This window comes from Leopardus geoffroyi, chromosome B1, assembly GCF_018350155.1.
Source record: "Leopardus geoffroyi isolate Oge1 chromosome B1, O.geoffroyi_Oge1_pat1.0, whole genome shotgun sequence".
NCBI lineage: Eukaryota > Metazoa > Chordata > Mammalia > Carnivora > Felidae > Leopardus > Leopardus geoffroyi.
This window is the reverse complement of record NC_059327.1, coordinates 160136537-160164398: the sequence shown is the minus strand read 5'-3', so window position 1 is coordinate 160164398 and position 27862 is coordinate 160136537. Positions and strand designations below refer to the sequence as shown.

The following is a 27862-nucleotide window of genomic DNA, read 5'->3' as shown; positions in this document are numbered from 1 at the left end:
AATTGAATAACTACTTCTTTGCATCTAAAATAAATTTATTTTTCCCCCCACGTGAGGCACAGGCAAGGGAGTATAAAAGCAATCAGAATGTTACCAGGAAAACGGTGCCGGAAGAGAAATCTGTGTTTGACAATCTTGTGCGTTACCTATCTCTTCTGAATAGACCTAAAATTGACTAAATTCATCTCCAGTATCAGTGCCTATTTATATGAGTTGGAATACTTCAATATCTGGGTATTCTTGCAAGTCACTGCTTTCTTGTAGAGGTAGCCAAAAGTAGATTGCTTCCGGCTCTGAGGGGTGCAGACAGACAGGCGTGCATGCATACATACATACATATATATCCTATTAGAGACCACTTTTACCATCAGCTTAAAAATCAGAAGTGAAAGACTACACTGTTCTCTTAAGAAGAATCTTAAAATGATCTATTTTCTTTTTGGATGTGGTAAAACATATCTCCAAAATTAAAATATGATTCACTATCCCCACAATTTCACAAAAATTAACAATGTGATGGCCAGCAGAGGGCACTAAATTATCTACTGTTAGTAACTCAGAGGCTATTCCAAGTTTATTTTCTCAAATTCATTTATTTTGGTTTATTTATATTAAAACAAAAATTGGGAATAATTTTCTTCTAAATTAAATATTTAAAAAGTTTGGTAAATTTTGCACGCAATTTGGGTAATCTTAGCAGTAAAATTATCATAAGCTAATGTACTTTGATCACATGAACCACAATACTGAGAACCTTTAAATTTTTAATCCAACAGAAGAACCCAATAAAGATGTGATTGTTAAAATTTCAGAAAACCCAAAAATTATAAGTATGAAAAAAAGAAAGTTCAGACCTAGGTAAGCTGATAAATATAGGCAACTTGATAATTACAAAGGTGTGACCTGAGAGATTGCTTAAAATCTTTAAAAAATTAAAATCTGGTCTTTGTCCCCAGTTCCTGACACAGAGCTTCAAAAACCTTTGGAATTTCCAGTGGTGAAAGTCTTATTTATTTATTTATTTTAAAAATTTGTTTTGATGTTTATTTTTGAGAGAGAGCACGCACACGTGAGCAGGGAGGGGAAAAGACAGAGGGGGACAAAGGATCCTAAGCCGGCTCTGTGCAGACCAGAGACAGCCAGATGCGGTACTGCAACTCACCAACACAGAGATCACAACCTGAGCTGAAATCAGAAAAAGAATGTTTATTTTAATGAGGTGCTCCAAGCTGGCTTTCTAAAGAGCTTCAAGATAGGACTGGTCACCAAAACGACAAACCTTGGGATTAAGAGGGTTGGAATTTTAGGCCACCCTGACCTCTAGCAGGGAAGTAACTTTGGAGACTAAGTTCAATCATGTGGCCAATGATTTAATTAATCACGTCATAATCATGTCAATAAAAACTGGCTTAGAAGAGCTTCCTGGTTGGTGAACACACTGATGTGCTGGGAGAGTGACAGGCCCTGACTCCACAGAGAGGGCATGGAGACTCTGCATCTAGGACCCTCCCAGACCTTACCCTATGTGGATCTTCATTTGGTTGTTCCTGAGTTCTATTTTTTATAATAACACTGTAATCCTAATAGGACTTTCCTAAATTCTAGGAGTTGTTCTAGCAAATTATCAAACCTGAGGGGATTACGGCATCACCTAAGTTTGTAGCCAGTCAGCTGAAGTTGTGGCTGGCATGTGATGTAAGGGCAGTTTTATGCAAGAGTGAGCCCTTAAAGCTGTAGAGTCTGATGCTAGCTAACTCCAGGTAGTGAGTGTGAGAAGTGAATGGCAGTGTATCAGTTGGGATAGAAACATAATAAAAACTAAATGCTTCTCTTTCCTTAAAATATGCTAAGTGTAGGGATTTCCACACTACCACTCTCCAACATGACATCTTATTTTCTGGGACTAACTACTCAAAATTTCTATGGGACACCTAATATCTGTTAATATTTCCATAACCCAGAAGTAGGACATGTGCCTGAGCCTAGAACTGATGGTTTTAGTCACTTAGGTAAAATGTTATAAATTCAGATTCTGTTGAAATAAGGTTTGCCAAAATTTACCTTGGACTTGTGCTCTCCAAAAAGTAGCCAGTGGGGTGAGGGTGGGAGAATGGCTTAGGCATGGATGAAAGAAGATAAGTCTAGTTATAAAAGGGCAACCAGGAGCACCTGGGTAGCTCAATTGGTTAAGCATCTGACTCTTGATTTGGGCTTAGTCATGATCTTCCAGTTCATGAGATGGAGCCCCTTGTGGGGCTCTGCGCAGACAGTGCTGTCTGTGCAGAGCCTGCTTGAGATTCTCTCTCCCTCTCTGCCCCCTCCTCCCCCCAACTCAAGCATACCCTCTCTCTCTCTCTCAAAATAAATAAACTTTAAAAAATAAAAGGGCAACCAGAGGGATCCTTATGGTGTTGGAACCCTTGATTATCTTGACCCTGATGGTGGTGACATGAACCTACAAGGTGATAAAATTATTATAAAATATAATACATATACATAACTCACAGTGAGTGCAAGTAAAAGGGGAAATCTGAATCAGAATAGTGAACTGTATCAATGTCAATACCCTTCATTTATTAGTATATTATGGTTTAACAAAATGTTACCATTGGAGAAAACTGGGCCAAGTGTAGAAGGGATCTCTATTATTTCTAACAACTGCATGTGAATCTACAATTATCTCAATAAAAATTTCAATTAAAAAAAAAGTAGCCTATTAGGTAGCCTTTGTGGCTCCAAAATACAACCTGTTATTGAAGGTCTTAATGTTGGTAAAAGCTAAAATTCATTCTAGTCTTACTGTGCAAACATGTCCTTAAAATAAGAAGATCTGGTCCTATCCTCATATAAATCTCCACATAGCTATTGCTGCATAAGCTTATAGGCCCCCCCTAACCACCTCTGGCCTCACTTGTCTATTGGTAATAACTACTGGGGGCACCTGGGCAGCTCAGTCAGTTGAGCGTCTGACTTCGGCTCAGGTCATGATCTCATGATTCGTGGATTCGAACCACGAGCTCTGTGCTGACAGCTCAGAGCCTGCAGCCTGCTTCAGATTCTTTGTCTCCCTCTCTCTTTGCCCCTTCTCTGCTTGTAGTCTTTCTCAAAAATAAATAATGAAAAAAATTAAAAAAAAAACAAAACACTGTGTAGTTTTATCCAGTTTTACAACAATCATTACAAGCAACAGCACAGACAATAGTAGTAACACAGAATGTTTTTAATGTTTTATTTTTGACAGAGAGAGAGAGAGAGAGAGAGAGAGCGAGCATGAGCAGGGGAAGGGCAGAGAGATGGATACAGGGCTTGAACTCACCAACCGTAAGATCATGACTTGAGCCAAGTCAGACACTTAACAGACTGAGCCACCCAGGCACCCCAAATTAAAAAAGATAATAATAATGTCCCAATGTATAGGAAAGTACAGGAGGGAAAGAAAACTATCATAGCATCAATACAGCAATCCAACATATGCATATAAGGAAGAGCTTTCCCCAAACTACAGCTGACTTATAAACATTCTATATGTACAGAGCTACACTACAATAAATGTATATTTACCAAGCTAAGCACCATCAGTTCCTTAAAATATTTACCTGTCTGCTGTTAACCTCTCAACATGAAAATTGCTAAGACCACTTAATCTTTTTTTTTAAGTTTATTTATTTTGAGAGAGACAGAGACAGCATGAGTGGGGGAGGGGCAGAGAGAGAGGGACAGAGAATCCCAAGCAGGCTCTGTATGTAGTCAGTACAGAACCCCACGTGGGACTCGAACCCAAGAACCGTGAGACCATGACCTGAGCCAAAATCAAAAATCAGATGTTTAATCGACTGAGTCACCCAGGTGCCCCCAGACTACTTAATTTTAAGGTCTTTTCTCTGTTTATATGTATTGCAGAAAGGATCATTCTCAGTTACAATGAGGATCAAATGAAAAAGAGATGTAAGTTCTTTGTCAAGCATTAAAATACAACAATGAAACATATTACAAAATTGGGTCTAAAAGTGCTATCATATTCCCAAATACTGCATACTGTGCCTTGAGACTTTTAAGGCAGAATACTTCCAAGATTTTCAAGGTGGTTAATCCTACAAAGGCATTTTAAAATTTGGTTAGAGATAACAAATGTTCTTGGCTATGAGGTTACAGTTTTGATGGTGGAATCCAGCATTACTATCTTCTCAGTATAATCTTCAATTGCAAAAGTAAATTTGAGTTTTGTGAACAACAAATATACACTGCTCTTTTCTTTGCTTTCTGACAGAGGAAGACACTGTAAGTACAGCCTCAGAAGAGGTGGACAGCCCCACAGCACTACAGAGTATCACTGGGTCAGGTACAGGGTCTAAATTGTTGAATTAAAAAAAAATGTTTTTGTATTTAAAGCTAATATATATATACAGTTTAAGAAGTTACACCAAGACTCTATTTGTAAAAATCCAGCGAAGATTACCTATTGATGAAAAGCAGCTAAATTATTCTCACCAACATTGGAGATTAATCTGCCTTATAATTTTTAAAATATCTTATTTGAATATGAACATATGAAAAAGATTTGACCCTCACATTGAAATCATTATATTTCTCAGTGCTTTATGTCAATCCAGGTTGTTTTAAATGAATGATATTCAAATACAAGATTTATCTATAAGTTTGTATAATTGTAAATCACATTGATTTATAGGTAATCATATTCCTTTAGAAGATGCTAAAAATCATTTACAGATTATAACAGTGAGCAACACAGAGGCTGGAAAACACTGGTGTGACAATGAGGTCAGAGCGCTTATACACATATGGTCTGATGAAAAAATTAAGCAAACGCTTGAAAGGGCCACAAGAAACAAAGAAATATTTGAGGAAATTGCCAGAAGACTAATGCAGTTTGGAATAGACAGAGACTGGAAACAATGTCGTACCAAATACAAAAATTTAAAATATGAATACAGAGTTTTACAAAAGAAAAATGGCAACCCTCAAAGAAAAATGAGATTTTATGAAGAAGTTGACTGCATCTTAAGAGGACCAGCTCTCAGAACTGCCAAATGGAAACATGGTAACCTTGAAATTGACTTTTTAAGATAAAATTTCTCTTAACTTTTTCTTTGTATTGTAATGTAGTAAAAAATTCCTCAAAAATAAAACCCTCACACTACTGTATGTTCAAATGACCCAATAAATTTAAGTAAAGAATTTCAATTTCTTTCCAAACCTTATACCAAAATATTCCTAATTCTTAAACTCATTCTTCATTTGTCCAACTGCTTTGATATTCTTACTTTACTGAACTTAAATCTGGAAGGCCAATGTATTTTAAATGTCATATAATGATTCTTTTCCTATGTTCTTTTAAGAATTTTTTGAAGGTCACGCCAAAAACCCAAGAACTCTGAGCATCAAAAGAAAAGCACATGAAGATGGTAAGAGCTTGAGAAATGCCAAGTTCTTCCACACTGAAAAAAACTTCCGTTGCTTTTTCCTGATAAAAGATACTTATTCCTGTCCTTGACAGTTTAGACTAAATATAATGTTTATAAGCTGTGTGAGAGCAAAAAAGACTGAGCAATGATTTCTTTCATAGTTCATTAAGAGTGAAAGTAACAGACTAAATGGAAAATTTCCCAGAGTCAGAAATTTCTACACAACTGTCCATTCATCATGAGCCTTTAAATTACTATTTGCAATGATTGCTATCAGAATACTGGGACAGAAAAGGAAAAAAACCCACAAAGTAGTAAATCTGGAATTTTAGTTTTCTCTAAAGGTAGTTAGTAGAGGGTGTAACATTTTAGTAACTCTACAAATAAGTCAAATTAATTATGTGAGCTATAATTCCAAACAGACCCATTACAGCTGTCAGAAAAGGTAATACGAGGTAGTATAGCATATGAAAGAAAAAAAAATTGCAGAATAGAGGAAAAAGCACTGGACTGAGACTCAGAAAACCTGAGTTCTAATTTCTCTTTGACACTAATAACTCAACAAAGAGCAAATTACTGCATCTCTCTGCATCTTTAGGATAATCCAACTTCAGCATTTTATAGATTTATAATCTATCAAATTATTTGGAGTATATACAAATAGTTTAACAGCTTAATATTTACAAAGTGAACACACCCATACAACTACCATTCAAATCAAGATATAAAACATTACACCCAGTCATTAATCATCTTGCTAGCCCCTATAAAGGTTATCATTCTTCTGACTTCTATTACCATAGATTAAATTTGGAATCATACAAGATGTTCTTACTTTTCTGGTATGTGTTAATGTCAAGCTACTTTGACTAAACACTGTGAGATTCATCCATGATTTTACTTGTAGTAGGAGTTTGCTTTTTCACTACTGCTGAATATTCCATATATGAATATACATACCACCACCTTCTTTATCCATTCCACTCTTGGACGTTTCCATTATTTCCAGATGGGGACTATTACAAATAATGCTATAAAAATTCTTGTACCTGTCTTCCAGTAAACATATGTATGCATTCCTAGAGAGTACATACCCAGGAGTTGGACGGAAGGTCACAGGTATACATATATCTAGGTACAGTTCTTCTAAGTACTTTACATATATTAATGCATTTACTTCCTACCACAACTCTAAGATGTAGGTGCTATCATTATACACAATTTATAGAGAAGGAAATAGAGGCATAGAAAAGTCTGTGCTCTTGAACCATCTGGCTAACATTGCCTCTCTGTGAGGTCCAGGGACCACAGTGGCCCTGTGAAGTACAGTATTCCTAGCACTGACCACAGGGCCTTATATATACACAACAGAAGCTTAAGTATTTTTCAAATAAAGTATTAGATAATAACTGGAATCTCCCTACTCTCCACGACCCTTATTATCTCAAGTGAGGTGAAAATATTATTCTCCATTTTTGGACCTAAAGTCCAAATCAGATGAGTTGCCTGAACTTTTCCTATGCCCTATAGTGTATATGCTACTGAAAAGGAAAACTGCTAAGGGCTAACCACACAAAAATATTATTCCCAACCCACTGGATTTTGCCCATTGAACCTGTAAGTACATAAGTCTAGCCCAACGAATGACAAAACAGACTCAGAAGTTAGGAGACTTGCCCAAGATCAAACTGATGTTACCAGGAAAAGGAAAATTGCTAAGGGCTAACCACACAAAAGTATCATTTCCAACCCACTGGATTTTGCCCATTGAACCTTTAAGTACATAAGTCTAGCCCAACAGATGAGAACACAGACTCAGAAGTTAGGAGACTTGCCCAAGATCAAGTTGATGTTGCTAGGAAACCTAGGACTAGATTTCCCAAGTCTCAATGTTACTTCCAATATTGACCAGAATGAAAAAGCAGTGGTACTTTGAAACTCTTTTAGGGATAGATAAATTCTGCTTCAAACTAATACAAAAAGCAAAGTTATAAATAATAATTATAACTGGAAAAGTTTAAAACGCTTATGACTGAAAACTGAGAATCATTAAATTATAAAAGTAATTGAATTAAAGTCTTTCAAAACCAAAGACTGGAAAAATTAGCAAGGACAGTTTTAACATAAGTCACTTCCCCAACCAAGGATATGTGAAACTATAGAAATGTGACATATTTGGTCATTATTACTAAGAGATGAATATCAAAATAAAGTTATTACCAGCCTTAAATTTGGCAACTCAAAGCAAGTTCTCTGACAATCTATTCCCGTGTACTCCAACAAACTAAATGAAGATAAATGGAAACTAATTCCATAAAGGTTGTCTGAGTGCATCTTTCTCACAAGTAGCCTTTCCAGTGATAATGTTATATGCTCTGTTTACAGAACCAGTGTCTGTATGTCTTAAGAAAACTGCTCCTGAGATCACTGCAAATCGGTTTCCTCAGAGCATAACACAACAAAAAGATTCTACAGAATATTTCTACAGACAGGAGACCCCCTACGTGATCCAACTTCATCAGGTAAATCTCAAAGTTTTTAGAAGTATGAAAATGTTTATCAGTTGTAGGGTTCAATTCCTAACCCAGGGAAATTATAAGTCACTGAAAGAGCAGGCATTTTCATCTCCTAATTAACCAAGAAAAGGCGAACTAGTTGATTCATCGGATAAATCTATGAAACTTTAATAATTCCTTTCATGTAATCTTCAAAATACGTCCATGTCATTCTAGCCTCCAGAAAACATGCCTGTGGTTTAAACATGAAAATTTCTTTTTGTAAAATTTATTTATTTATTTTGAGAGACAGCAAGTGCAGCATGAGTGGGGGGAGGGGCTGACAGCACAAGGAGCCTGACACAGGGCTTGATCTCATAAACCATGAGATAGTGACCTAAGCTTAAATCAAGAGTCAGATGCTTAACCAACTGAACCACCCAGGTGCCCCTTAAACACGAAAATGTCTGATCTACAGAGGTGTGTGTGGTTTGTTCAGAACTCTGCAAACCACTGAAACATAGTTTTTAGAACTGAAAAAGCATGTGGTGATTAAATGTATGTGGCATGAAGACACAGGCACACAGTTTACAGCTAAAGAGGACACTGAAAATGTTAAATTAAAATTCCCTTGACAGAAAGTAGAACTATGGAATAAATTTGCAAATAGCCAGAACTACTAGAAAGAAAGTACTTCTGGATGAACCCATCTGGATTAAGTATCCAGTGCATGACTATCTAGTGATTGATGTTCTATTTGTTTTTACATGAAATACATATTATAACTTTCAGGTACGCTATTATCCCCGAAACTAAATATTTTAGATCAGATTATGCCTAAGACAAAAACAGAACCAAATACAATGCAAAAGTGATAACAATCTCACCTTCTAGATTCCATGATTTAAAAAGATAATGCGTGAGAAATAAATTCCTTCAACAAAAAGGAAAACAAAAATCCAACAATAGAATCGTATTACTGTGGTTTTAAAACAACTAACGATTGAGCGGAAGTAGGTGAGGAGGTAGAGACCTCTGCAACGGACCACCGCTTGACAGTGTACAGTGTATGTAACTAACTCTATTATATACTAAACTATGATAACCTATCTAAGGCATCCAGTTCTAATGTTCCTTGATTCAATGTCATTGAAAAACATCAGTTCTTAATCTCTGAGCCTTACCTACTAGGTCAGAGTAGATTTTATCTTTAAGACATTAGGGAGATATTCTTCCAATCCGAGTCAGTTCCTCTAAAGAGTAAGGACTTCTGCTAATTCAAAATTTTGAATTGGATAAAATTATGGGAGAGGAACAGCCTCCTCAGTGCCCCTTAGTGATTCTATGCCTACACAAGGAAAATCTTAAACAGTTTTCCATTAATATATTTGTGCCTCAGAAGCTACTGGGTTCCTTGCCACTGTTATTGAAAACATCACAAGGTCAATCTTCAAAACCAGGTTAACAAAGATTTACTTGGCCAAATGAGCAGTCTCATAGAATCCATTTATTATTGCTCTATTATAATTACATTTTTATTGCTCTTATCTTGTATTGTCTAATTGCATAATGCTTTCACATAAAAGCAACTACAGAAAAGTGCATGTAGCTAAGAATCAAGTTGTATTCACTTGAAAAAAAAAAGTCCTTTTTTCTTCCAGCACATATTTAAAGGAGAGACTGAAGATGAACATTCTGAGTTATTTTAGTTAAAAAGTAAATAATTAAAAAAAAAATCAAGGTCAGTTCATCGGTCTCCCACAGACTGCCAGGCAACTCTATATAAAGATCCCTCGTTTCTGCACACCTCTTACCTTCAGAGAATATCCACAATAACTTATCCTAAGATGTTATAAACTAATGTTGCTCTGCACTACCACATAAGTAGATTTTAGTTTTTCCTTGGATTCTGTATCTAATCTTCTCAAAAAAATGTACAGTATTTTAAGACAAGATTTCTATTAGGGTCAACCCACAAGTATCCAAGTTAGAGTCATTCAAGTTAAAAATACTCTTTTTGATTCCTCCCAGACTCTAAGTCACTCTCAGCATTTAAGGAGGCATACACAAGATGTGAAACAAACTCAAGTATTTGCGACCCTGAAAAGATCAAAAAGACTACTTACATTTCAAGTTTGGTGAGGGAAAGCAAATCATTTGTAATTCATTTATACTTGTTGCTCCCATATTGCTGATAAGTTTTATCGCCAAGTTGCTTAACTGTTCTAAAAGTTGTTGCTGCAGTTACTGCCTTATGAAAACTTTGTAATACTTTCAGCGATAATGTTAAATCTAGATTTATAGCAAATTCCAGGTAGTAAAAAACGGAACGATCACAGAAGCCAAGTTATTTTTTAACTCAAAGGGATCTACCAAAAATCTGTATGTATCCTGTCATACAGGAACTGCTCCCTTTTAAATAAAGAAGGGAGTTACTTCTTGGCATCTTCTTACAACCTTTTTCCTTCATTATCTGAAACCCGTGCATCTTTTTCAGATGCACTATTTCCTGTGACTGGTTTATTTTCAGTTAATTTGTATGAGATCTACAACCGGGAGTTCCTTTTGAATATCAACTAGCTGTTTCCGGGGGTATGAACTCTAGAATTCCTAAATTCTCATAGCTGTGCCTACATTCAAATCTCCAGTCTGCTCAACAGCAGCCTTGCCCTTGCAAACAAAAGCTTGTGGTGGGTTGAAGGCTCCGCGCGAACACCTCAAGGTGTTGTAACTCCTGGACCAGCAGCCACGCCACACAAACCTTTCTCAAAAGCAGCTCCAGGCTCTGCAAGATTAAGTCGGGGAGAAGTTCCGACCCGCCTAACCCTAGAGAACCGGAGCCTTAACAAATTGGCCAGACTTGTGAGGGGTGCATACTGGGAGGAGGGGAGCCCCTGAACAGCACTAGGGCTTGAGAGGGAGAAGTCCAGGGATGCAAGGTGGTGCCCGCGCACGCCTTGGCCACCTAGTCGATGCCACAGGCAGATACCGATTCAGGTAGTAGAGGTCTGGCCTCCTGGCCCTCAGGCGCGCACGAGCTCGCTAACGCGGGCCGCGGGAAACAGCTTGTGCTGAAGAAGCAGCACACGCACCGCCACCCCCACCCCTCAGCCGGTTGCTCACCGGTGCTGCAGACCCACAAGTCCCAGAGTGATCACATGCGGTACATCTAGCTGCGTGGGCCACTCTCCTGAGGCGATGCACCCGAAGACGCCACATTCCTCTCGGATTCCCAACTCCTCCAGCTCCATGTCGCTGCCGAAAGCACGTGGAGGGACCTGCCGCCGCGGCAGCGGCCTGAGCACCAACCAGCTGCCCGCTCGGCCCTTACGCCTCAAGCTCGCTTCCTTCCCAGCCGCACGACCCTAGCTACTGCGGCGGCGCGCGCTTTCCCAAAGTAAGCGTGATTAGCTCGCCCCCTGCCATCCTGCCCCGCCCCTTCAGTATCCACCAATGAGCGTGGAGGGGGCTAGAGGCTCCTTGGCTGAGAGGAGGAGTCACAGACGCCTAGGGTGGAGCTAGTCCTCCGCCCGAGCCCTACGGGGAGCTGCTTTTGCTGCACGTGGAAATCTCCGTTATTTTCCAACATCCAAGGTTAGGGTGATGAAAGTAGTAGGGTTAACGTCATTTCTCTGCCAGAAGATGTAAATTTTGTATGCTCCTCCGCACATGCTTTCCCCCGGCCGTCATTACTTGGTACGCTCCAACCTATGAACCGCTCTCGCTGAGGAGAAGGGGGCTGGTCAGCGAGCCTCTGTAGAGTCGGGAGGGGCCGCCAGTGCGCGCCACTTTTCGCCTCTTCTGGAACAGCGCCCGCGCGGGGTGGTAGGGGCGGGGGGAAGCCTGCGTCTCTGCGTCTGCGCGGCGGGAAGCCTCGGGGGTAAAGCTAGCTCCCGGAGCCGAAGTTCCGCCGGGGCAGCAGAGAAGACAGGCATTCCTCCGGACTGTGGTACTAGCTGAGAGCCTGAGTCTGCGCTCCGGAATACCAGGCCTGGCCGGGGGTGTGTCTGTGCGCCGCCCTCCCTTCCCCGCCGGGTGAGCCTCTCTGACCACTCCTCTTTTCCAGAGCCCTGCCTCTGTTCCCAGCGCGGCGTTTGCCCCCAGCCCACGCAGGATAATGGCTACAGCTGAGGGTGAGTAACAGGCATCCCCAGGAATATTCCGGGGACTCCCTGCCCTCCCGCCTGGAGCTTGCGAGCTCGGCGCGGGCACGTGCGCGCCCTGCGGCCCTCCTGGCTGCCTCTCCCACCCCGGGGCGGTGTCTGGTCTCCCTGCAGCCTTCTCTTTAGGCCGCTGGGCGGGTGGACACGTGGCCCAAGCACCGCCAAGAGAGGCGTAGGAAACCCAGCCCTCCCGGGCCTCTCCGAACTTTCTGAAATACTCGGAACTGACTCTGGATTGGGGAAAGGAAACGAAGTAGAGAAAGAGTGATTACAAAGAGAAATGGTCAGGGGTTAGAGAGGTGCCTGAAAATCATGTTGGTAATCAATAGATATTGCAAAACAATCACAGAAACGTGTGGATTTTTCAAAGTCCTGCTTTTCCTATTAGGTTAATAATAACCTGCTAGCTCCTTAAAGTTAATAATTGAATTTACTGAAAATTTACTTTTTTTCTGTCCAGATTTTGTATGTGTGTGTGTTTTATAGTCTTTTGATGCCATGATGGCTTTGAAGAGCTCCAAAAGCACCAGGCAAAAAGTTGCCTTGGTTTAGTTTGCATTTATAGTTACATAATCATTTTATCTGTGAGTGATTAGATCCTCAGGAAAAATAGCTTGTGACATTTATGCTGGTTAAGTGTGTTTTTCCCCACACGCCCAATTTTTAAATTTATGATGAACCAACTTGTTTGTGTTCGCTAGTCAGTACATTGTCTTCCACAAAGAAAATTGAACTTAGGTAAAAAAATATATATATAGACCAAACAAAAAGATCCAGGTGATAACGAGTAACAACTCCATAAAATCAGGGTATTAGAGCAGGTCTTTTCCTTCCATACATCCAAACTGGTAGAATCTAACTGGTAGGTTAATCTTTCTCAAATGGCACTTTTATGATTTCTAAATGGCACTTCCCTTGCTCAAAAATGTTCAGTGGCAACCCAAGAGCTATTAAAATTCAGTCTGAAGATCCTTTCACCTCCTGCATACTGCTTTCTTCCTATCTCTTCAACCCTAACTTTGATTTTTCTCTCTTGTGAATCCTATACCTATATTCCAGTTAGGTTAATTCACCAAGTTCACTCATCTGTGTTCATTTATGCGGTGTCTAGGAGAACAGTGCCAATAGAAATATGTAAAACTCTATGTAACTATGTTTTCTAGTAGTCACATTTTAGGAAGTAAAATGAAACAGGTGAAATGAATTGTAAATATATCATATGTAGTCCAGTATATCCAAAACTGTATCGTTTCCGCATGTATAAATATTTGTAAACGTGTGATATTTTGCATCCTTTTTTTTTCCCATCTTGAAATCCATTGTGTATTTTAAACTTAACTCACATCTCAATTTGGAGTAGCCGTGTTTCATATTTCATGACCAAATGTGGCTAGTGGCTCCCTTACTGGAGGGAACAGCCCTAGACTTTTTATCTCCTCTCTGTGGAAGTTCTATACATTTCAAGACTCTTAAATTTCAGTGCCACAAATTATTTTCAGTGATCAGTCTTTCCTGAATTCATCTGCTAGTTCTTAGCAGGCGTTTTGGCACTTGTAATATATGTCTCCTATGAGTATGTTTTTTCTATCCATTAATTGAAATTCCTACCCTGTTTAACAACTAGGTAATAAATATGGATTCAACTGAATTGTGGAGGTGCAGTAGTTAAAAACTTTCTTTTGCCTTGTAGCTAACCTAGGAAACATCCTTGACTTTCCCCCTCTTTTATCCCTATGTTGAATGAGTGGTTCTTAAAACTTTTACCTTTTAAATATCTTGAGCCTTTCAACCACTGCTTTTTCCTTAGACCAGGACATTTCTTGGGCTGTATTGCTGCAAGAGCATCCTAACTGGTCTTTCAGTCTTTGTTTTCTTCCATCCACCCCTTACTCATTTCATTTTCCACACAGCAGCCATAATCTTTCTAATATAGGAATCTGTCATTTTGCTGAAGTGTTTAAAAGCCACATGGTTGTTCTTAGGATAAAATCTACACATTATCAACATGATGTATGAGGCCTAAAGAATGAATAGTGAAATGCAAGGGAAGGAAACTATGTTTGGGCCAAGAGAGAACATGTCAAAAGCCTGTGAGTGGGATATAGAAATTCATTCATGGAAGTTAGAGTTCTGGGAAGGGAATCAAGAAACGTGAAGTTGGAGCACTAAGCTGAGGCTCTATCTTGAGGAGCCTTTTAAACCTTGTCAGTGAGTCAGGACATTATGATAGGGTGGGGATTCATCCTCTAGATTGGGTACCCTGCAGTGGCAGCTATTAAACTGAATTGTAACTGGTTTAATGGTTACCTCTGCTAGCTGGTGATCTTACCCCTGCCCAATTCTTCCTTGTCTTATCTCCTGCCATTCTTTTTTACTCTCAGCTGCTGCCCTCCTTCCCCTACCCTATAGCAGTGCATGCACACACAGTGTTCCACACATATTGAAGTTCTGCCATGTACTGTTTTACCCCATGGTCACCGTCACTACCTACCCCTTTTCCTCTTCTGGCTAAGTGTTTATCCTTCCTCTGATCGCAACCTAATCCTCACTTTGTTCCAGCCTTTCTTCTCTGATGTCTAGACTAGGTTAGGTGGGCCTGCTGTGAACCTGTGATCCTATAGTTTGTTTCTTACATCATACTTGTTATGATGTCCTGTTTAATTTCAGCTTCCCTCAGGCTCAGGTCTCATGAGAACAAGAACTCTCTCTTGTTTATTGGTATATCCCTAGTGTACCTGGCGCACAGACACTAAAAAATGCCAATACTAAGAATGAGTCCTTGTTCTGGGAATGTGAGGGTGATTTCTTCCCTTGGAAATTTTAAGTCCTTAAACTTCTGTTACCTCTGATCTTCATCTAAATCATTCTTTCTAATGACCAGAGTCTACTTTTTTTAGGTCTGTGACCTGCATCAAAATTAGAGTCTCTTGTACTCACTTCCTCACAATTTCCTACATCTTAGTGTGGAGAAAGGATTAACAGTGGGGGATAGGGAAGAAAGATTAAGAAATAACCACCTGGGTGGTTCAATCAGTTAAGCGTACAACTCTTAATTTCGGCTCAGGTCATGATCTCACAGTTTGTGAGATCAAGCCCAGCATCAGGCTGTATGCTGTCAGTGCGGAACCTGCTTGGGATTCTCTCTACCCCTGTCTCTCTGCCTCTCCCATATTCGTGCACATGCTTGTGAACTAAAAAAAAAAAATAGAGGCTCTTGGAAATGGGCTAACTTCAGTGGGTGGGGGTTGCCTCTCCTTGCACATTAACTAAACATCAAGAAACCCTTCTGGCTGAACTTTGCCATTTTGCCTGCTACAGAAAGCTCTGAGGCTGTAGCCTGCTTGAGATTCTCTCTCCCCCGCTCTGTCTGCCCCTCCCCTGCTTGTGCTCTGTCTCTCTCAAAATAAATAAAAAACTTAAAAAAATTTTTTTTATTTTCTCTAGTTTGATTGTAAGAATATGGTATAAGATACACATAACGGACAAAACATGTTACCCAAGCATTTAACATTACCTCTTAACAGATAACGTTGATCTTCTGATCAGCAGTAAACTATTAGTTAAGATTTGGGGGAGTAAAAGTTATATGCAGATTTTCAACCCTAAACCCCACATTGCTCAAGGATCAATTGTAATTATTTACATAGTTCTAATTTTTCACAAAATTGTGTGAATCAAATATGATGCCTGTGAAAATACTTTGTAGGGTATAAGGTTCTATGCAGGTGAATGAATTTTTATTAAAATTATTAACCACTTTGTATGTTCCCTGATTCATCATTCTAGATAATTCAGTCTTCAATTAGGAAATTTTTCCCTGAAATCTGATGTTTCCATTTTATTTCCACAGTGCTGAATATTGGTAAAAAACTCTATGAGGGTAAAACAAAAGAAGTCTATGAATTGCTAGATAGTCCAGGAAAAGTCCTCCTTCAGTCCAAGGACCAGATTACAGCAGGAAATGCAGCCAGAAAGAATCACCTGGAAGGAAAAGCTGCAATCTCAAATAAAACTACCAGTTGTATTTTTCAGTTGTTACAAGAAGCAGGTAAGTGGCTCTCCCAATAGCCTCCACTTTCATATTCTCTCTCACACACATACTGGTCCTTTTCATGGGGGAAATGACATTATTTGGATTAACAGCTTGTTGACTACCATGTATATTTTTCAGTTGTTACAGGAAAACAGGTAGGTGCCTCCCTGCACAATCTCCTTCCTTTTGAGTGTGCACATACACACAGGGCACACTCTGATCTCTTTCATCGGGAGTTGACATTATTTGGGTTAATAGCATGTTTTTGGGGATGTCTTACAAGCTAAGCTTTAAGTTAAATCAAACCAGGAACTCTTAAATTTCACTATAACACTTTACTGAACTTGGAATTAGTAATGCCATTTAGTTAAGGAATCTTAACAGTTTGCTGTGGTCTTTCTCTGGCACACATATATTTTATGTAACTTTTCTCTCCTAGGACATCTTCCTAGGAGAGACTTCTCTATGAAGGAGGCCTATTCTTTTTTTTTTTTTTTTCAACGTTTATTTATTTTTGGGACAGAGAGAGACAGAGCATGAACGGGGGAGGGGCAGAGAGAGAGGGAGACACAGAATCTGAAGCGGGCTCCAGGCTCTGAGCCATCAGCCCAGAGCCTGACGCGGGGCTCGAACTCAGGGACCGCGAGATCGTGACCTGGCTGAAGTCGGACGCTTAACCGACTGTGCCACCCAGGCGCCCTGAAGGAGGCCTATTCTGATGTTAGGTAGTTGTAATTGGAGAGTTGAAATTTGGTACCTGCAATTCTGGGCATTTACTCTTTCCTCTGCGCCTTGGAGATAAGACAGAATTTCAAATCCCTTTTCCACTTGAAAGCCCTGAAAAGTATTTGAAGATTGCCACACCTTCTCACCCTGTCCCAAGTGAGGAATTTAAACTAGATCAAAGATCTCCAAGGTTACCTCCTACTCTAAAACTGAAAGAAGCCTATTTTCTATAGAGACATCTATTCGAAAGGATGAAATTAAGATCAGAACTTTCTATGGAGGGCACTTGGAGTAAAGAAAGGGGAATTAAGATAATGGGCTTTTCTGCAGGGATTCAGTTAACAGCTGATTTGTCTGTAGTGTAGGAAAACTCTGTTAATAAAAGATTTGAGCTCTTCTGGGGCTCCTGGCTGGCTCAGACAGAAAAATGTATGACTCTTGATCTCAGGGTCATGAGTTCAAGTCCCACGTTGGGTGTGGAGATTACTTAAATAAATGAACTTTAAAAAAATTTTGAGCTCTTTCCCTCAAGTGTAAAAGGCCTTATTGCCTGGGATAACTCAATCTTTGAACCCTCCAGTTCCTTACCTATAAAATAAAAGCTTAGTTTTTTACTACCCTAGTTCTAACTTTATAATTTAATAGTTTTGTCTCCTTTTACTTCCCAGTTGCCCTTTCATTTCTTAGAGCTTCCAGTAAGCATTTTATTTATTTTCAGAGAGAGAATCCCAAGCAGCCTCTGCGCTAACAGTGTAGATGCGGGGCCCAAACTCAAACTGTGAGATCATGACCTAAGCTGAAATCTAGGGTTGGATACTCAACTGACTAAGCCACCCAGGCGCCCCAACAATAAAGTATTTTTTAACTAAGGTATGTACGTTTTTTTAGACATCGTGATATTGCATACTTAATAGACCACAGTGTAGTATAAAATATAACTTGTATATGCATGGGACACCAGAAAATTCATTTTGATTTGTTTTATTGTAATAATTGCTTTATTGTGGTCTGGAACCGAACCCTCAATATCTTTAAGGTATTGCAGGATTTTTTACCACAATACCCAGGATTCATTGTCTCCCTGCTTCAAAGAATGAAGAGGTGGACACAAAATGAGCAGTGGGCAGAAGTTTATTAGAGTATAAGAAAGTAAGAATAGTAGGAAAGCTCTCATTACTGAGAAGGAACATTTGAAAGTGAATGCTTGAGGACTCTAGGCTAGGGTCCTTTTTTTTTTTTTTTTTTTTTTTTTTAATAAGGATCTGGTCAGCCCTCCCCCTTGTCTTCCCCCTTGTTCTTTCTCAGACTGTAGTCTTATTGGCTTGCTAGTTCTAGGTTCTGGGTTGTCCATATCTGATTGGCTCTTTCCATTGTATGAGGAGTGGTCTATGGCCTTACTTAGGTCTTTTGTCAAAATCTGGAGGGGAAACCTGAGGGGGAGTAGGTGGAGTATGTTGCATTCTTAAGAGGAACCTTATGCCTGAGGGGACTTGCTGTGGTCAGACACTCCCAGCATTGATCGAAAACTGGTGTTTTTCCCTGCCAAGGGACTTAAGGCCCTAATCTGTCCCTCTCTGCCTGCTGAATCCTCTTCTCTTGTCATAGCATGTTTATAATTTCTCTTAATCTTTCTAAATCCAAAGGAATTTAATAACTTTGTTTTTAGTCAAGATAGATATACCTACCTTCCACAAAATAACAAGGTAATTCAAGTTAAATCAGTTCTGTCTGTACAGAATGGGTTCTTGAATAGTTTTGTCTCTTTCATCATTTTCTGTTGAATGTTTTTAAGTTAGCGTGGAACTAACTTAATTGACAACGTAATTTGTCTCCATACCATAAATCCTTCTATACATTGAAAGTGAGTGTGTTATTATAAACTTAAAGGACCACTCAGATTTCCTAAGTAATACGATTTTAGGATTTTTTTTTTAATGTTTGTTTGTTTTTGAGACAGCATGCAAGCGGAGGAGGGACAGAGAGAGGGGGACAGAGGATCCAAAGCAGATTTGAAATCAAGAGTCGGACGCTTAACTAACTAAGCCATGCAGGCACCCCAGCAGCTAATTTTTTTATTGTTAACAATTTATAGTATTAAGCAACTTTTTAAAACGTTAATATGTATAGGAGAATGAGATAACTTGGGAGGTTAAAAATGGATCACTTAATCTGTACTGCAAAAGGAACCTAAAATTAGTTTGATGCTCTGTATAAAAACCTGCTCAGTCACTGAGAAACCACCAGTCAAGGAAGGCTTAAAATAAAAATTCTAAAATCAGGGGTCCTGGGTGGCTCAGTGTGAGTTAGGGCCCCACTTCGGGCTTGCTGCTGTCAGTGCAGAGCCTGTTTGGGATTCTCTCTCTCCCTCCACCTCTCTCAAAATAAATAAATAAACATTAAAAAAAATATATAGCACCTACGTATCCATAGTAATTATACATAGCTACAGAATTGCATGTATATATATTTACATATATATAAATGCTCTCAAATAACAAGGTAAGTACAGGCCCAAGTTTTTATTTGCTTATTCAGGAAGGGAGTATTCAGTGTGCTTTCTGGGGCTTAACAAAAGTTAAGGTGACCACGTTGTCTCTCTTTGTCCAGAATTTTCCCAGTTTTGACTTTGAAAGCCTTGCATTTTTAAAGGGAAAGTTTGTTACCCTAAATGAAGTACTCCAACAATTACATTTAAATCACTGTGTTTGGCATACTTAACTAAAACTTACTTGGTTCACAGGAAATGTTGAAAGATATTTTTCAGGTTTTATATACTGTGAAATTAATGAAAACTTTAGTTTTAAAAAATTCTTAGATTTGTTTTAAAGGATAGATTAGGAATTCTGTTGTTTTATCTAATCTTTACTCACTGACAGTTAAATAAATGGTATGTTTAGTTGACCCCTAGTGGTCTATTTAAAATTGCTTTCAGGGGCACTTGGGTGGCTCAGTCGGTTAAGCATCCGACTTCAGTTCAGGTTATGATCTCATGGTCTGTGAGTTTGAGTCCCGCATCAGGCTCTGTGCTGATTGCTCAGAGCCTGGAGCCTGCTTCAGATTCTGTGTCTCCCTCTCTCTCTGCCCCTCCCCTGCTCATGCTTTGTCTCTCTCAAAAATACATACATTAGGGGTGCCTGGGTGGCTCAGTCAGTTAAGCATCTGACTTGGGCTCAGGTCATGAGCTCACGGTTCGTGAGTTCAAGCCTCACAATGGGCTCTGTGCTGACAGCTCAGAGCCAGGAACCTGCTTTGGATTTCGTGTCTCCCTTGCTCTCTGTCCCTCCCCTGCTCGCGCATGTGCGCGCTCTCAAAAATAAACAGACATTAAAAAAATTTAAAAATAGTAAACATTAAAAATTGTTTTCATTACTTCCTTTATAAGCAAGGTTATGTTCTAATTAAGGTTTTTCTAGAAATTAGAGTGGGAAGGGTACCAAATGACAATTAGTAAATTAGGATTCTAGTTTTCTCATTGTCAATCATAAGCGAACTATAAAATACTGTACAAATAATAGATACAAGTAATATTTCTCCATGGAAATAATATTCTACATACTACACCTGAGTTATAAAATGTGTGGGTTTGGTCTCAATACTTAAAAATCAAAACTTAATCTTTTAAGGCTCGGTTCTCCCACAGAAACCTACCATAATTACATTTAGGTGTGTTAGTAGTCATGGGTATGAGTCCTGCAGTTGCTAAACCACAGACAAGAAGCTGGGCACCCTTAATACATGGGTGGCCCCAGAGATAATGTGGACTGATTAGTTGTCAGACACAGTAATTCAGAGTATGAAGTGACATTTGCTACATGGTAGGAGTTCTTTTTCTCATTGCATGCAGTCATGAAATTTGCTAAGATGATGTGTATTAGAGCAATCATCATCTAAACTGAATTTTTTTTTTTTTTTGAAAAAATTTTTTTTTCTGTGTAAGAGTCTTGCCGTAAATTGATTCTGTTCTTTCAGTTCTCTTAAATGTGAGGAAGGGTTTTCCTCTGAAGAAAGTAACGATTGTTTATGTTTAAAGGATAGATGTGGACACTGGTCTTTCAAGCTTGGTAGACACAAATATGACTAATGATTAACAGATCTAAAAAGGAAAAATTCTTGAAGCTAGGCATGTAGTTACTGCCTCAAGTTAAGGATTGACTTAAATCATCTGCCTATCCATGAGCATGAGCCCAATCATTCTTTAAAGGTTAAAATGACCATTACACTGTTATTCTTTCCCAGAGTTCCTGTTCATGTAGCATACTACAATTCTGTTACAATCAAATTGTACTGGTCAAGCACAGAGGGAATACAGAGAAAACAGTACAGGTTTTGAAACTGTTCCAGGTACCATTACTGATTAGCACCATGACCTAGCTTGTCAAATTACTTAACTTCTTTGAGCTTCTGTTTCTTTCACTGTAAAATGCAATGATACCTACCTGAAAATTTTTTTTTTTTTTAATTTTTTTTTTTTCAACGTTTATTTATTTTTGGGACAGAGAGAGACAGAGCATGAACGGGGGAGGGGCAGAGAGAGAGGGAGACACAGAATCGGAAACATGCTCCAGGCTCTGAGCCATCAGCCCAGAGCCTGACGCGGGGCTCGAACTCACGGACCGCGAGATCGTGACCTGGCTGAAGTCGGACGCTTAACCGACTGCGCCACCCAGGCGCCCCTACCTGAAAATTTTTATAAACATAATAGCACCTACCTGAAAAATTTTATGTATGGTTAAATGAGATAACACATAGAACACTTGGCACAGTGCAAGACTTCCATAAATGTTGATTCCTTTCATGTATGGATATACATATGTATGTATATAGATATATATGTGATCAAAATTTTTTTTATTTTTTTCTGATGAGAAAAAATTGATTTTAGAGGATTAGATTGGGATTGGAGGTACTAACATTACAGTCTGAAGATGAACATTATTATGTTAAACCCATGCTGGTTTCCAGCAGCTGCTTCAATTCATGTTAATGCTATAGTATTCCCTTGTGCTGTGAGGTAATAACACTTCTAGGAGAGACAGTATAGCATAGTGGTTAATTGGGTAGCCACACAGAGTTGAAAGTGTTGATTGGAAACCCTACTTTATCTAGTACTAGCTAACATGATTACTATGCTTCTATCCTTATCTATTTTGTTGAATGTTTGCCCCTATTATCTACCTTCTCAGGTATTATGAGGATTTAACAAATGAAAACGGATTTATGATGCCTGACCTAAAGCAGGTCTTGCTACTTTTTAAAATTAAATTGTGGTGGAGTGACTGGCTCAGTTAGTAGAACATGTACTCTTGATCTGAGGGTCATGAGTGTAGGCCTCATGTTGGGCATAGAGCTTAATTAAAAAATTAAGGGGCGCCTGGGTGGCTCAGTTGGTTAAGCCTCAGACTTTGGCTCAGGTCATGATCTCGTGGTTTGTGAGTTCAAGCCCCGGATCGGCTTCCTGCTGACAGCTTGGAGCCTGCTTCGGATACTGTGTCTACCTCTCTCTCTGCCCCTCCCCTGCTTGCACTCTGTTTGTCTCTCTCTGTCTCTCAAAAATAAATATTTAAAAAATATTTTTAAAAAATTGTGGTAAAAGATACACAATAAAATTTATCATTTTAACCATTTTTAAGATTTTATTTTTAAGTAATCTCTACAGCCAACATGGGGCTTGAACTCACAACCCTGAGATCAAGAGTTACATGCTCTACTGACTAAGCCAGCCAGACACCCCTATTTTAACTATTTAAAAATGTAAATTCTATAACATTAAGTACGTTTACAGTTTCCCGTTTTCAGAACTTTTTTACCATCTTAGATGGAAACTATGACCCATTAAACAAAACTCTCCATTCTCCCTTCCCAGCTCCTGGTAATCTCTATTCTACTTTCTGATTATGAATTTGCGTTTTTTAGGTACCTCATGTAGGCGGAATTATACAATACTTTTATTTCACTTAGCATAATGTTTTCAAGGTTTATTCATGTTGCAGCATGTATCAGAGTTTTATTTCTTTTTAAAATGACTGAACGGGGGCGCCTGGGTGGCGCAGTCGGTTAAGCGTCCGACTTCAGCCAGGTCACGATCTCGCGGTCCGTGAGTTCGAGCCCCCCGTCGGGCTCTGGGCTGATGGCTCAGAGCCTGGAGCCTGTTTCCGATTCTGTGTCTCCCTCTCTCTCTGCCCCTCCCCCGTTCATGCTCTGTCTCTCTCTGTCCCAAAAATAAATGTTGAAAAAAAAAAAAATGACTGAACGATAATTCATTATATGTATATTGTACATTTTGTTTATTTATTAATTTGTTGATGATTGGCTATTGTGAACTTTGGTGTACAAGTATCAATTTGAGTCCCTGCTTTCAATTCTTTTCAATACTGCCTTTTCTAGAAGTGTTATTACGTGGTAGCACAAAGTAATACTGTAGCATTAACATGAGTAAAACATTTCCTGGAAACCTGTATAGGTTAACATAATAATGCTCATCTTCAGGCTGCCAGTGTTAGTACCTGGAATACCTAAAAGTGGAGTTGATCGATCATATGATTCATAAAAATTGTAACTAGTATTAGGTTATTTTGCAAGACCCCCAAATAAAATAGCTCCCATCACAAGTTAGCTCTTTATCTTAGTTTTCCACTAACATTTGAGTAAAAGAGAAGGGAAAGGAAGAACAAATGTTTTCTTTCCTCCTGGCCACATTGGCTGCAGTTCCTGCTGCTACCTATTGGAGACTTTTTTCAGGGATTATTTCCTTCAAATTTTAAGAGAAAAGGGCTATCCAGAATGTAGGACTATATCTGCTTGTGATAAGTAGATTGATTTTTTTTAAAAATTCTTTTTTAATTTTTATTATTTTTGAGAGAGAGAGAGAAAGAGAGTGAAGCAGGGGAGGGGCAGAGAGAGAGGGAGACACAGAATCTGAAGCAGGCTCCAGGCTCTGAGCTGTCGGCACAGGGCCCGATGTGGGGCTCAAACTTGCGAACCAGGAAATCAGACTTGAGACGAAGTCAGATGCTTAACCGACTGAGCCACCCAGGCGCCCTGTAGTTTGATATTTTATAAGGCCCATATAATACTGGTCTATCAAATATGAGAATCTTATAACCAAATCTGATTTAAAGATAATTAGTACTACTTAGATGAGTCATATGCCTAGTGCAAAGTTAGGTAAGCAGTATCAGAGGAGTTACTCAGTATTTCTTGAATGTCTGAATGAATGAATGGTAAAGACTCTGAGACCCAGATCTTCTGATCCACTATATGCTTTGCCATGCAACATTAAAATGAAATATTGCTAAATATTTTGATAAGCATTAAGAAAGCCATGTTAATAATTTTGTTTTCCTACTTCCACTTAAAAAAAAAAAAGACATATAAAGGGGGGTGCCTAGGTGGCTCAGTTGGACGTCCAACTTCTGCTTGGGTCATGATCTCATGGTTCATGGGTTCAGGCCCTGTGCCAGGCTCTGTGGTGATGGCTCAGAGCTTGGAGCCTGCCTCGGATTCTGTGTCTCCCTCTCTGTCCCCTTCCCTGCTTGCACTCTGTCTCTCTCTCTCTCTCTCTCAAAAATAAATAAACATTAAAAAAATTTTTTTTAATTACATTTAAGGATAACGCATTTGGCTAGATAGTTTTTGTTTCATTTTGTTGTGTGTTAACAGTTTTATTATGCCTCAGATGTACCTTTTTAAACACAGTTTTAATGCTTTTTAAAAAAACTTTTTATCAATATATAGGTATCAAAACTGCTTTCACCAGAAAATGTGGGGAGACAGCTTTCATTGCACCTAAGTGTGAAATGATTCCAATTGAATGGGTTTGCAGAAGAATAGCAACGGGTTCTTTTCTCAAAAGAAATCCTGGTGTCAAGGAAGGATATAAGTTTTACCCACCTAAAGTGGAGATGTTTTTCAAGGTAATTATTTTATATTTCTGTGCTTTACTATAACATAGCAACAAACTTAAAATTTCAAAATCAAAAGGTTTAAACATTATTAAAACTTTTGATATTGCAGCTGTCATTACAGAAATATATGTCAATAATGTACATTTTTGTTATCAGTGATAATTCAGATTTTTAAAAGAAAACATTTCTGGGGCGCCTAGGTGGCGCAGTCGGTTGAGCATCCGACTTCAGCCAGGTCACGATCTCGTGGTCCGTGGGTTCGAGTCCCGCGTCGGGCTCTGGGCTGATGGCTCAGAGCCTGGAGCCTGTTTCTGATTCTGTGTCTCCCTCTCTCTCTGCCCCTCCCCCGTTCATGCTCTGTCTCTCTCTGTCCCAAAAATAAATAAACGTTGAAAAAAAAAATTTTTTTAAAGAAAACATTTCTGAAACTCAATCTTAACTTTGGTTCAAGATCACTACCAAAATGAATAAATTAAAACTAGCAGTTACTAGGAAGAAAAGTTAACAATTCAGAAACTTAAAATTTTTTGAAGAGTTTAAAGTAAAGGCTAATACAAGGGATCTTTTTATATTAAAATACAGAAAAAGCTATTACCAATGTCTCTTACAAGCGAAAACATAATAAAAATGTAGGAATCAGTGGTTATAAATTTGTATTTGTTTTCTTTATTGACTGCTTTTCTCTTTCCATCTTTGTTTATGCTGTTAAGCATAGTTCCAACGTCAGAAGTAATGTCAGTGTAACATTTTTAAACAGTCAACTAAAATCGCCTCTCAGCCTTTTGGCCCAGATCAAGTATAATCAGTGAACTGCGTACCTTAAAATGTTTATATTATGGTTATAATACAAATCAAAAATTCATAAAAGAAAAATTTCATGTGAGGGGCACCTGGGTGGCTCAGTCGGTTAAGCATCTGACTTCAGCTCAGGTCATGATCTCACAGTTTGTAGGTTCGAGCCCAGCATGAGGCTCTGTGGTGACAGCTCAGAGCCTGGAGCCTGCTTCAGATTCTGTGTCTCCTTCTCTGCCCCTCCCTTGCTTGGGCTCTGTCTCTCTCTCCCCAAAATAAATAAAATAAAATAAAATTTTTTTAAAGAAAAATTTCATGTGAAATTGGGACGCTACTTAGAATAAAATGAAAATCTTTTTTTTTTTTACTAATGTCTTTATATTAAGTCTCTTGAATTATCGAATAATAACCCTAAAGACTTGTAGTCTTCTATAAATTCTTATCAAAAATGAGGTTAGGAGCAGTACCTGCCTGATTCATCTGATAGAGCATGCAGCTCTTGGTCTCAGGATCATGAGTTCAAGCCCTATGTTGGGTGTAGAGATTATGACTTGAGCCGAAGTCAGACGCTTAACAGACTGAACTACCCAGGCACCCCAATAAACATTTAAAAAAAAAAAAAATAACTTTGAGACTTTTTTTTTTTTTTTTTTTACAAAAAAATAAAAATAGGGGCGCCTGGGTGGCGCAGTCGGTTAAGTGTCCGACTTCAGCCAGGTCACGATCTCGCGGTCCGTGAGTTCGAGCCCCGCGTCAGGCTCTGGGCTGATGGCTCAGAGCCTGGAGCCTGTTTCTGATTCTGTGTCTCCCTCTCTCTCTGCCCCTCCCCCGTTCATGCTCTGTCTCTCTCTGTCCCAAAAATAAATAAACGCTGAAAAAAAAATTAAAAAAAAAAAAAATAAATAATAATAAATAAATAAATAAAAATAAAAATAGAGAAATCAAAAATAATTGTTGGGGTGCCTGGGTGGCTCAGTCGGTTAACCATCGGACTCTTGATTTCAGCTCAGGTCATGATCAGGCCATGAGAGATCAGGCCTGTGTGGGGCTGTGTACCAATGGCATGGAGTCTGCATAGGATTCTTTCTCTCTACCTCTCCCCGACTTGTGCTTGGTCTCAAAATAAACTTAAAAAAAAAAAAAAAAGATAATTATTGTGAATTAAAGGGTTATTTTAACCAAAAGTTAAGTATTTAGAGAAAAATAATTCTGAGGAATTCTTGGTCAAGGAAAAAAAGACTTCAGTTTATCTCAAAAGGTTAAAATTTTTATATTTAATTGTATTCCTTTACTCTGTTTTCAGGATGATGCCAATAATGATCCACAGTGGTCTGAAGAACAGCTAATTGCTGCAAAATTTTGCTTTGCTGGACTTGTTATAGGCCAAACTGAAGTGGATATCATGAGTCATGCTACACAGGCTATTTTTGAAATACTGGAGAAATCTTGGTTGCCCCAGAATTGTACATTGGTTGACATGAAGGTACAAATAAAATGGAGGTTTGAGAGTAAAGATTGTAACTGAGAAATGCCTTTAGCTGTAGAGTTTTGAAAACTTTTCTTTGGTGATATGCTCTTTCTAGATTGAATTTGGTGTTGATGTAACCACCAAAGAAATTGTTCTTGCTGATGTTATTGATAATGATTCCTGGAGACTCTGGCCATCAGGAGATCGAAGCCAACAGAAAGACAAACAGGTAATGCTTCAGGGGTTTTTTTATCCTTTGCAAGATCAGGCTGGGATAGAGGTGAACAGGAAAATGGAAGGAAAGAAAAGGCAATTATTACTCCCTGTGTTAAGAGCCTGAGTTAACTGCTATTTACGTTTAAGGATAAATAAGTCTTAAATTTCTTGTACCCTGAAAAAAAAATTATAATAGAAACAGTTTACATTTACAAAGCAGATTTCTCATTTATTATGACTGTCACACAGGGCAAGTATATTCTTGTTTGGCTAATTGAAAACTAAGGTACTGAGATGATGATAGATGTTGTCATAATTATAAGTGGCAGATCTGGAACTCTGTCCCAAGTGTTCTGGATCTTACCAGGTTACATTTCTGCTCTGTCTTACGAAAAACAAAATAAGGGCAGATGCTGTCTATACTTCATACATAAGAATTATCAGGGCAGTTAACTAAAGTTGCTAGTGTACAAAGCACTTAATGAAATAAAATGAAAATACAAGTATACTTCACTATCTAAACTTTCTCTAGTTTAATTCAAGAAATGAATTTATAGACCCATACATTTTCAGATACATTCCTTGTTGTTCAGGCTCTTCGTAATCTACCCAAAACGCAAAAATCAAATAATTTTAGTTAGT

The 27862-nt window shown here is 38.8% G+C and overlaps 2 protein-coding genes across 12 annotated transcripts in view; one reads left to right on the top strand and one right to left on the bottom strand.

The window, feature by feature from the left end:
* The window catches only part of PPAT (phosphoribosyl pyrophosphate amidotransferase), a 35622-nt gene extending 24310 nt beyond the window's left edge, over nt 1-11312 (bottom strand). Inside the window, exon 1 of the mRNA XM_045473964.1 lies at nt 11042-11312. Coding sequence (XP_045329920.1) covers nt 11042-11169 — 128 coding nt within the window. The 5' untranslated portion in view covers nt 11170-11312. The remainder of the gene's footprint in view (nt 1-11041) is intronic.
* Nucleotides 1-27862, top strand: part of PAICS (phosphoribosylaminoimidazole carboxylase and phosphoribosylaminoimidazolesuccinocarboxamide synthase) — a 50504-nt gene that overhangs the window by 10378 nt on the left and 12264 nt on the right. For 6 of the 11 annotated variants that reach the window (XM_045473956.1, XM_045473954.1, XM_045473955.1 and 3 more), the window contains 9 exons: nt 4268-4339; nt 4688-5059; nt 5358-5423; nt 7809-7945; nt 11985-12051; nt 15932-16129; nt 24575-24753; nt 26840-27019; nt 27120-27233. In XM_045473956.1, the coding sequence (XP_045329912.1) occupies nt 4268-4339; nt 4688-5059; nt 5358-5423; nt 7809-7945; nt 11985-12051; nt 15932-16129; nt 24575-24753; nt 26840-27019; nt 27120-27233 (1385 nt within the window). Of the gene's footprint in view, nt 1-4267; nt 4340-4687; nt 5060-5357; nt 5424-7808; nt 7946-11428; nt 11615-11984; nt 12052-15931; nt 16130-24574; nt 24754-26839; nt 27020-27119; nt 27234-27862 lie in introns of those variants that run through there. The other 5 variants (XM_045473958.1, XM_045473957.1, XM_045473952.1 and 2 more) reach the window with 3 other exon arrangements.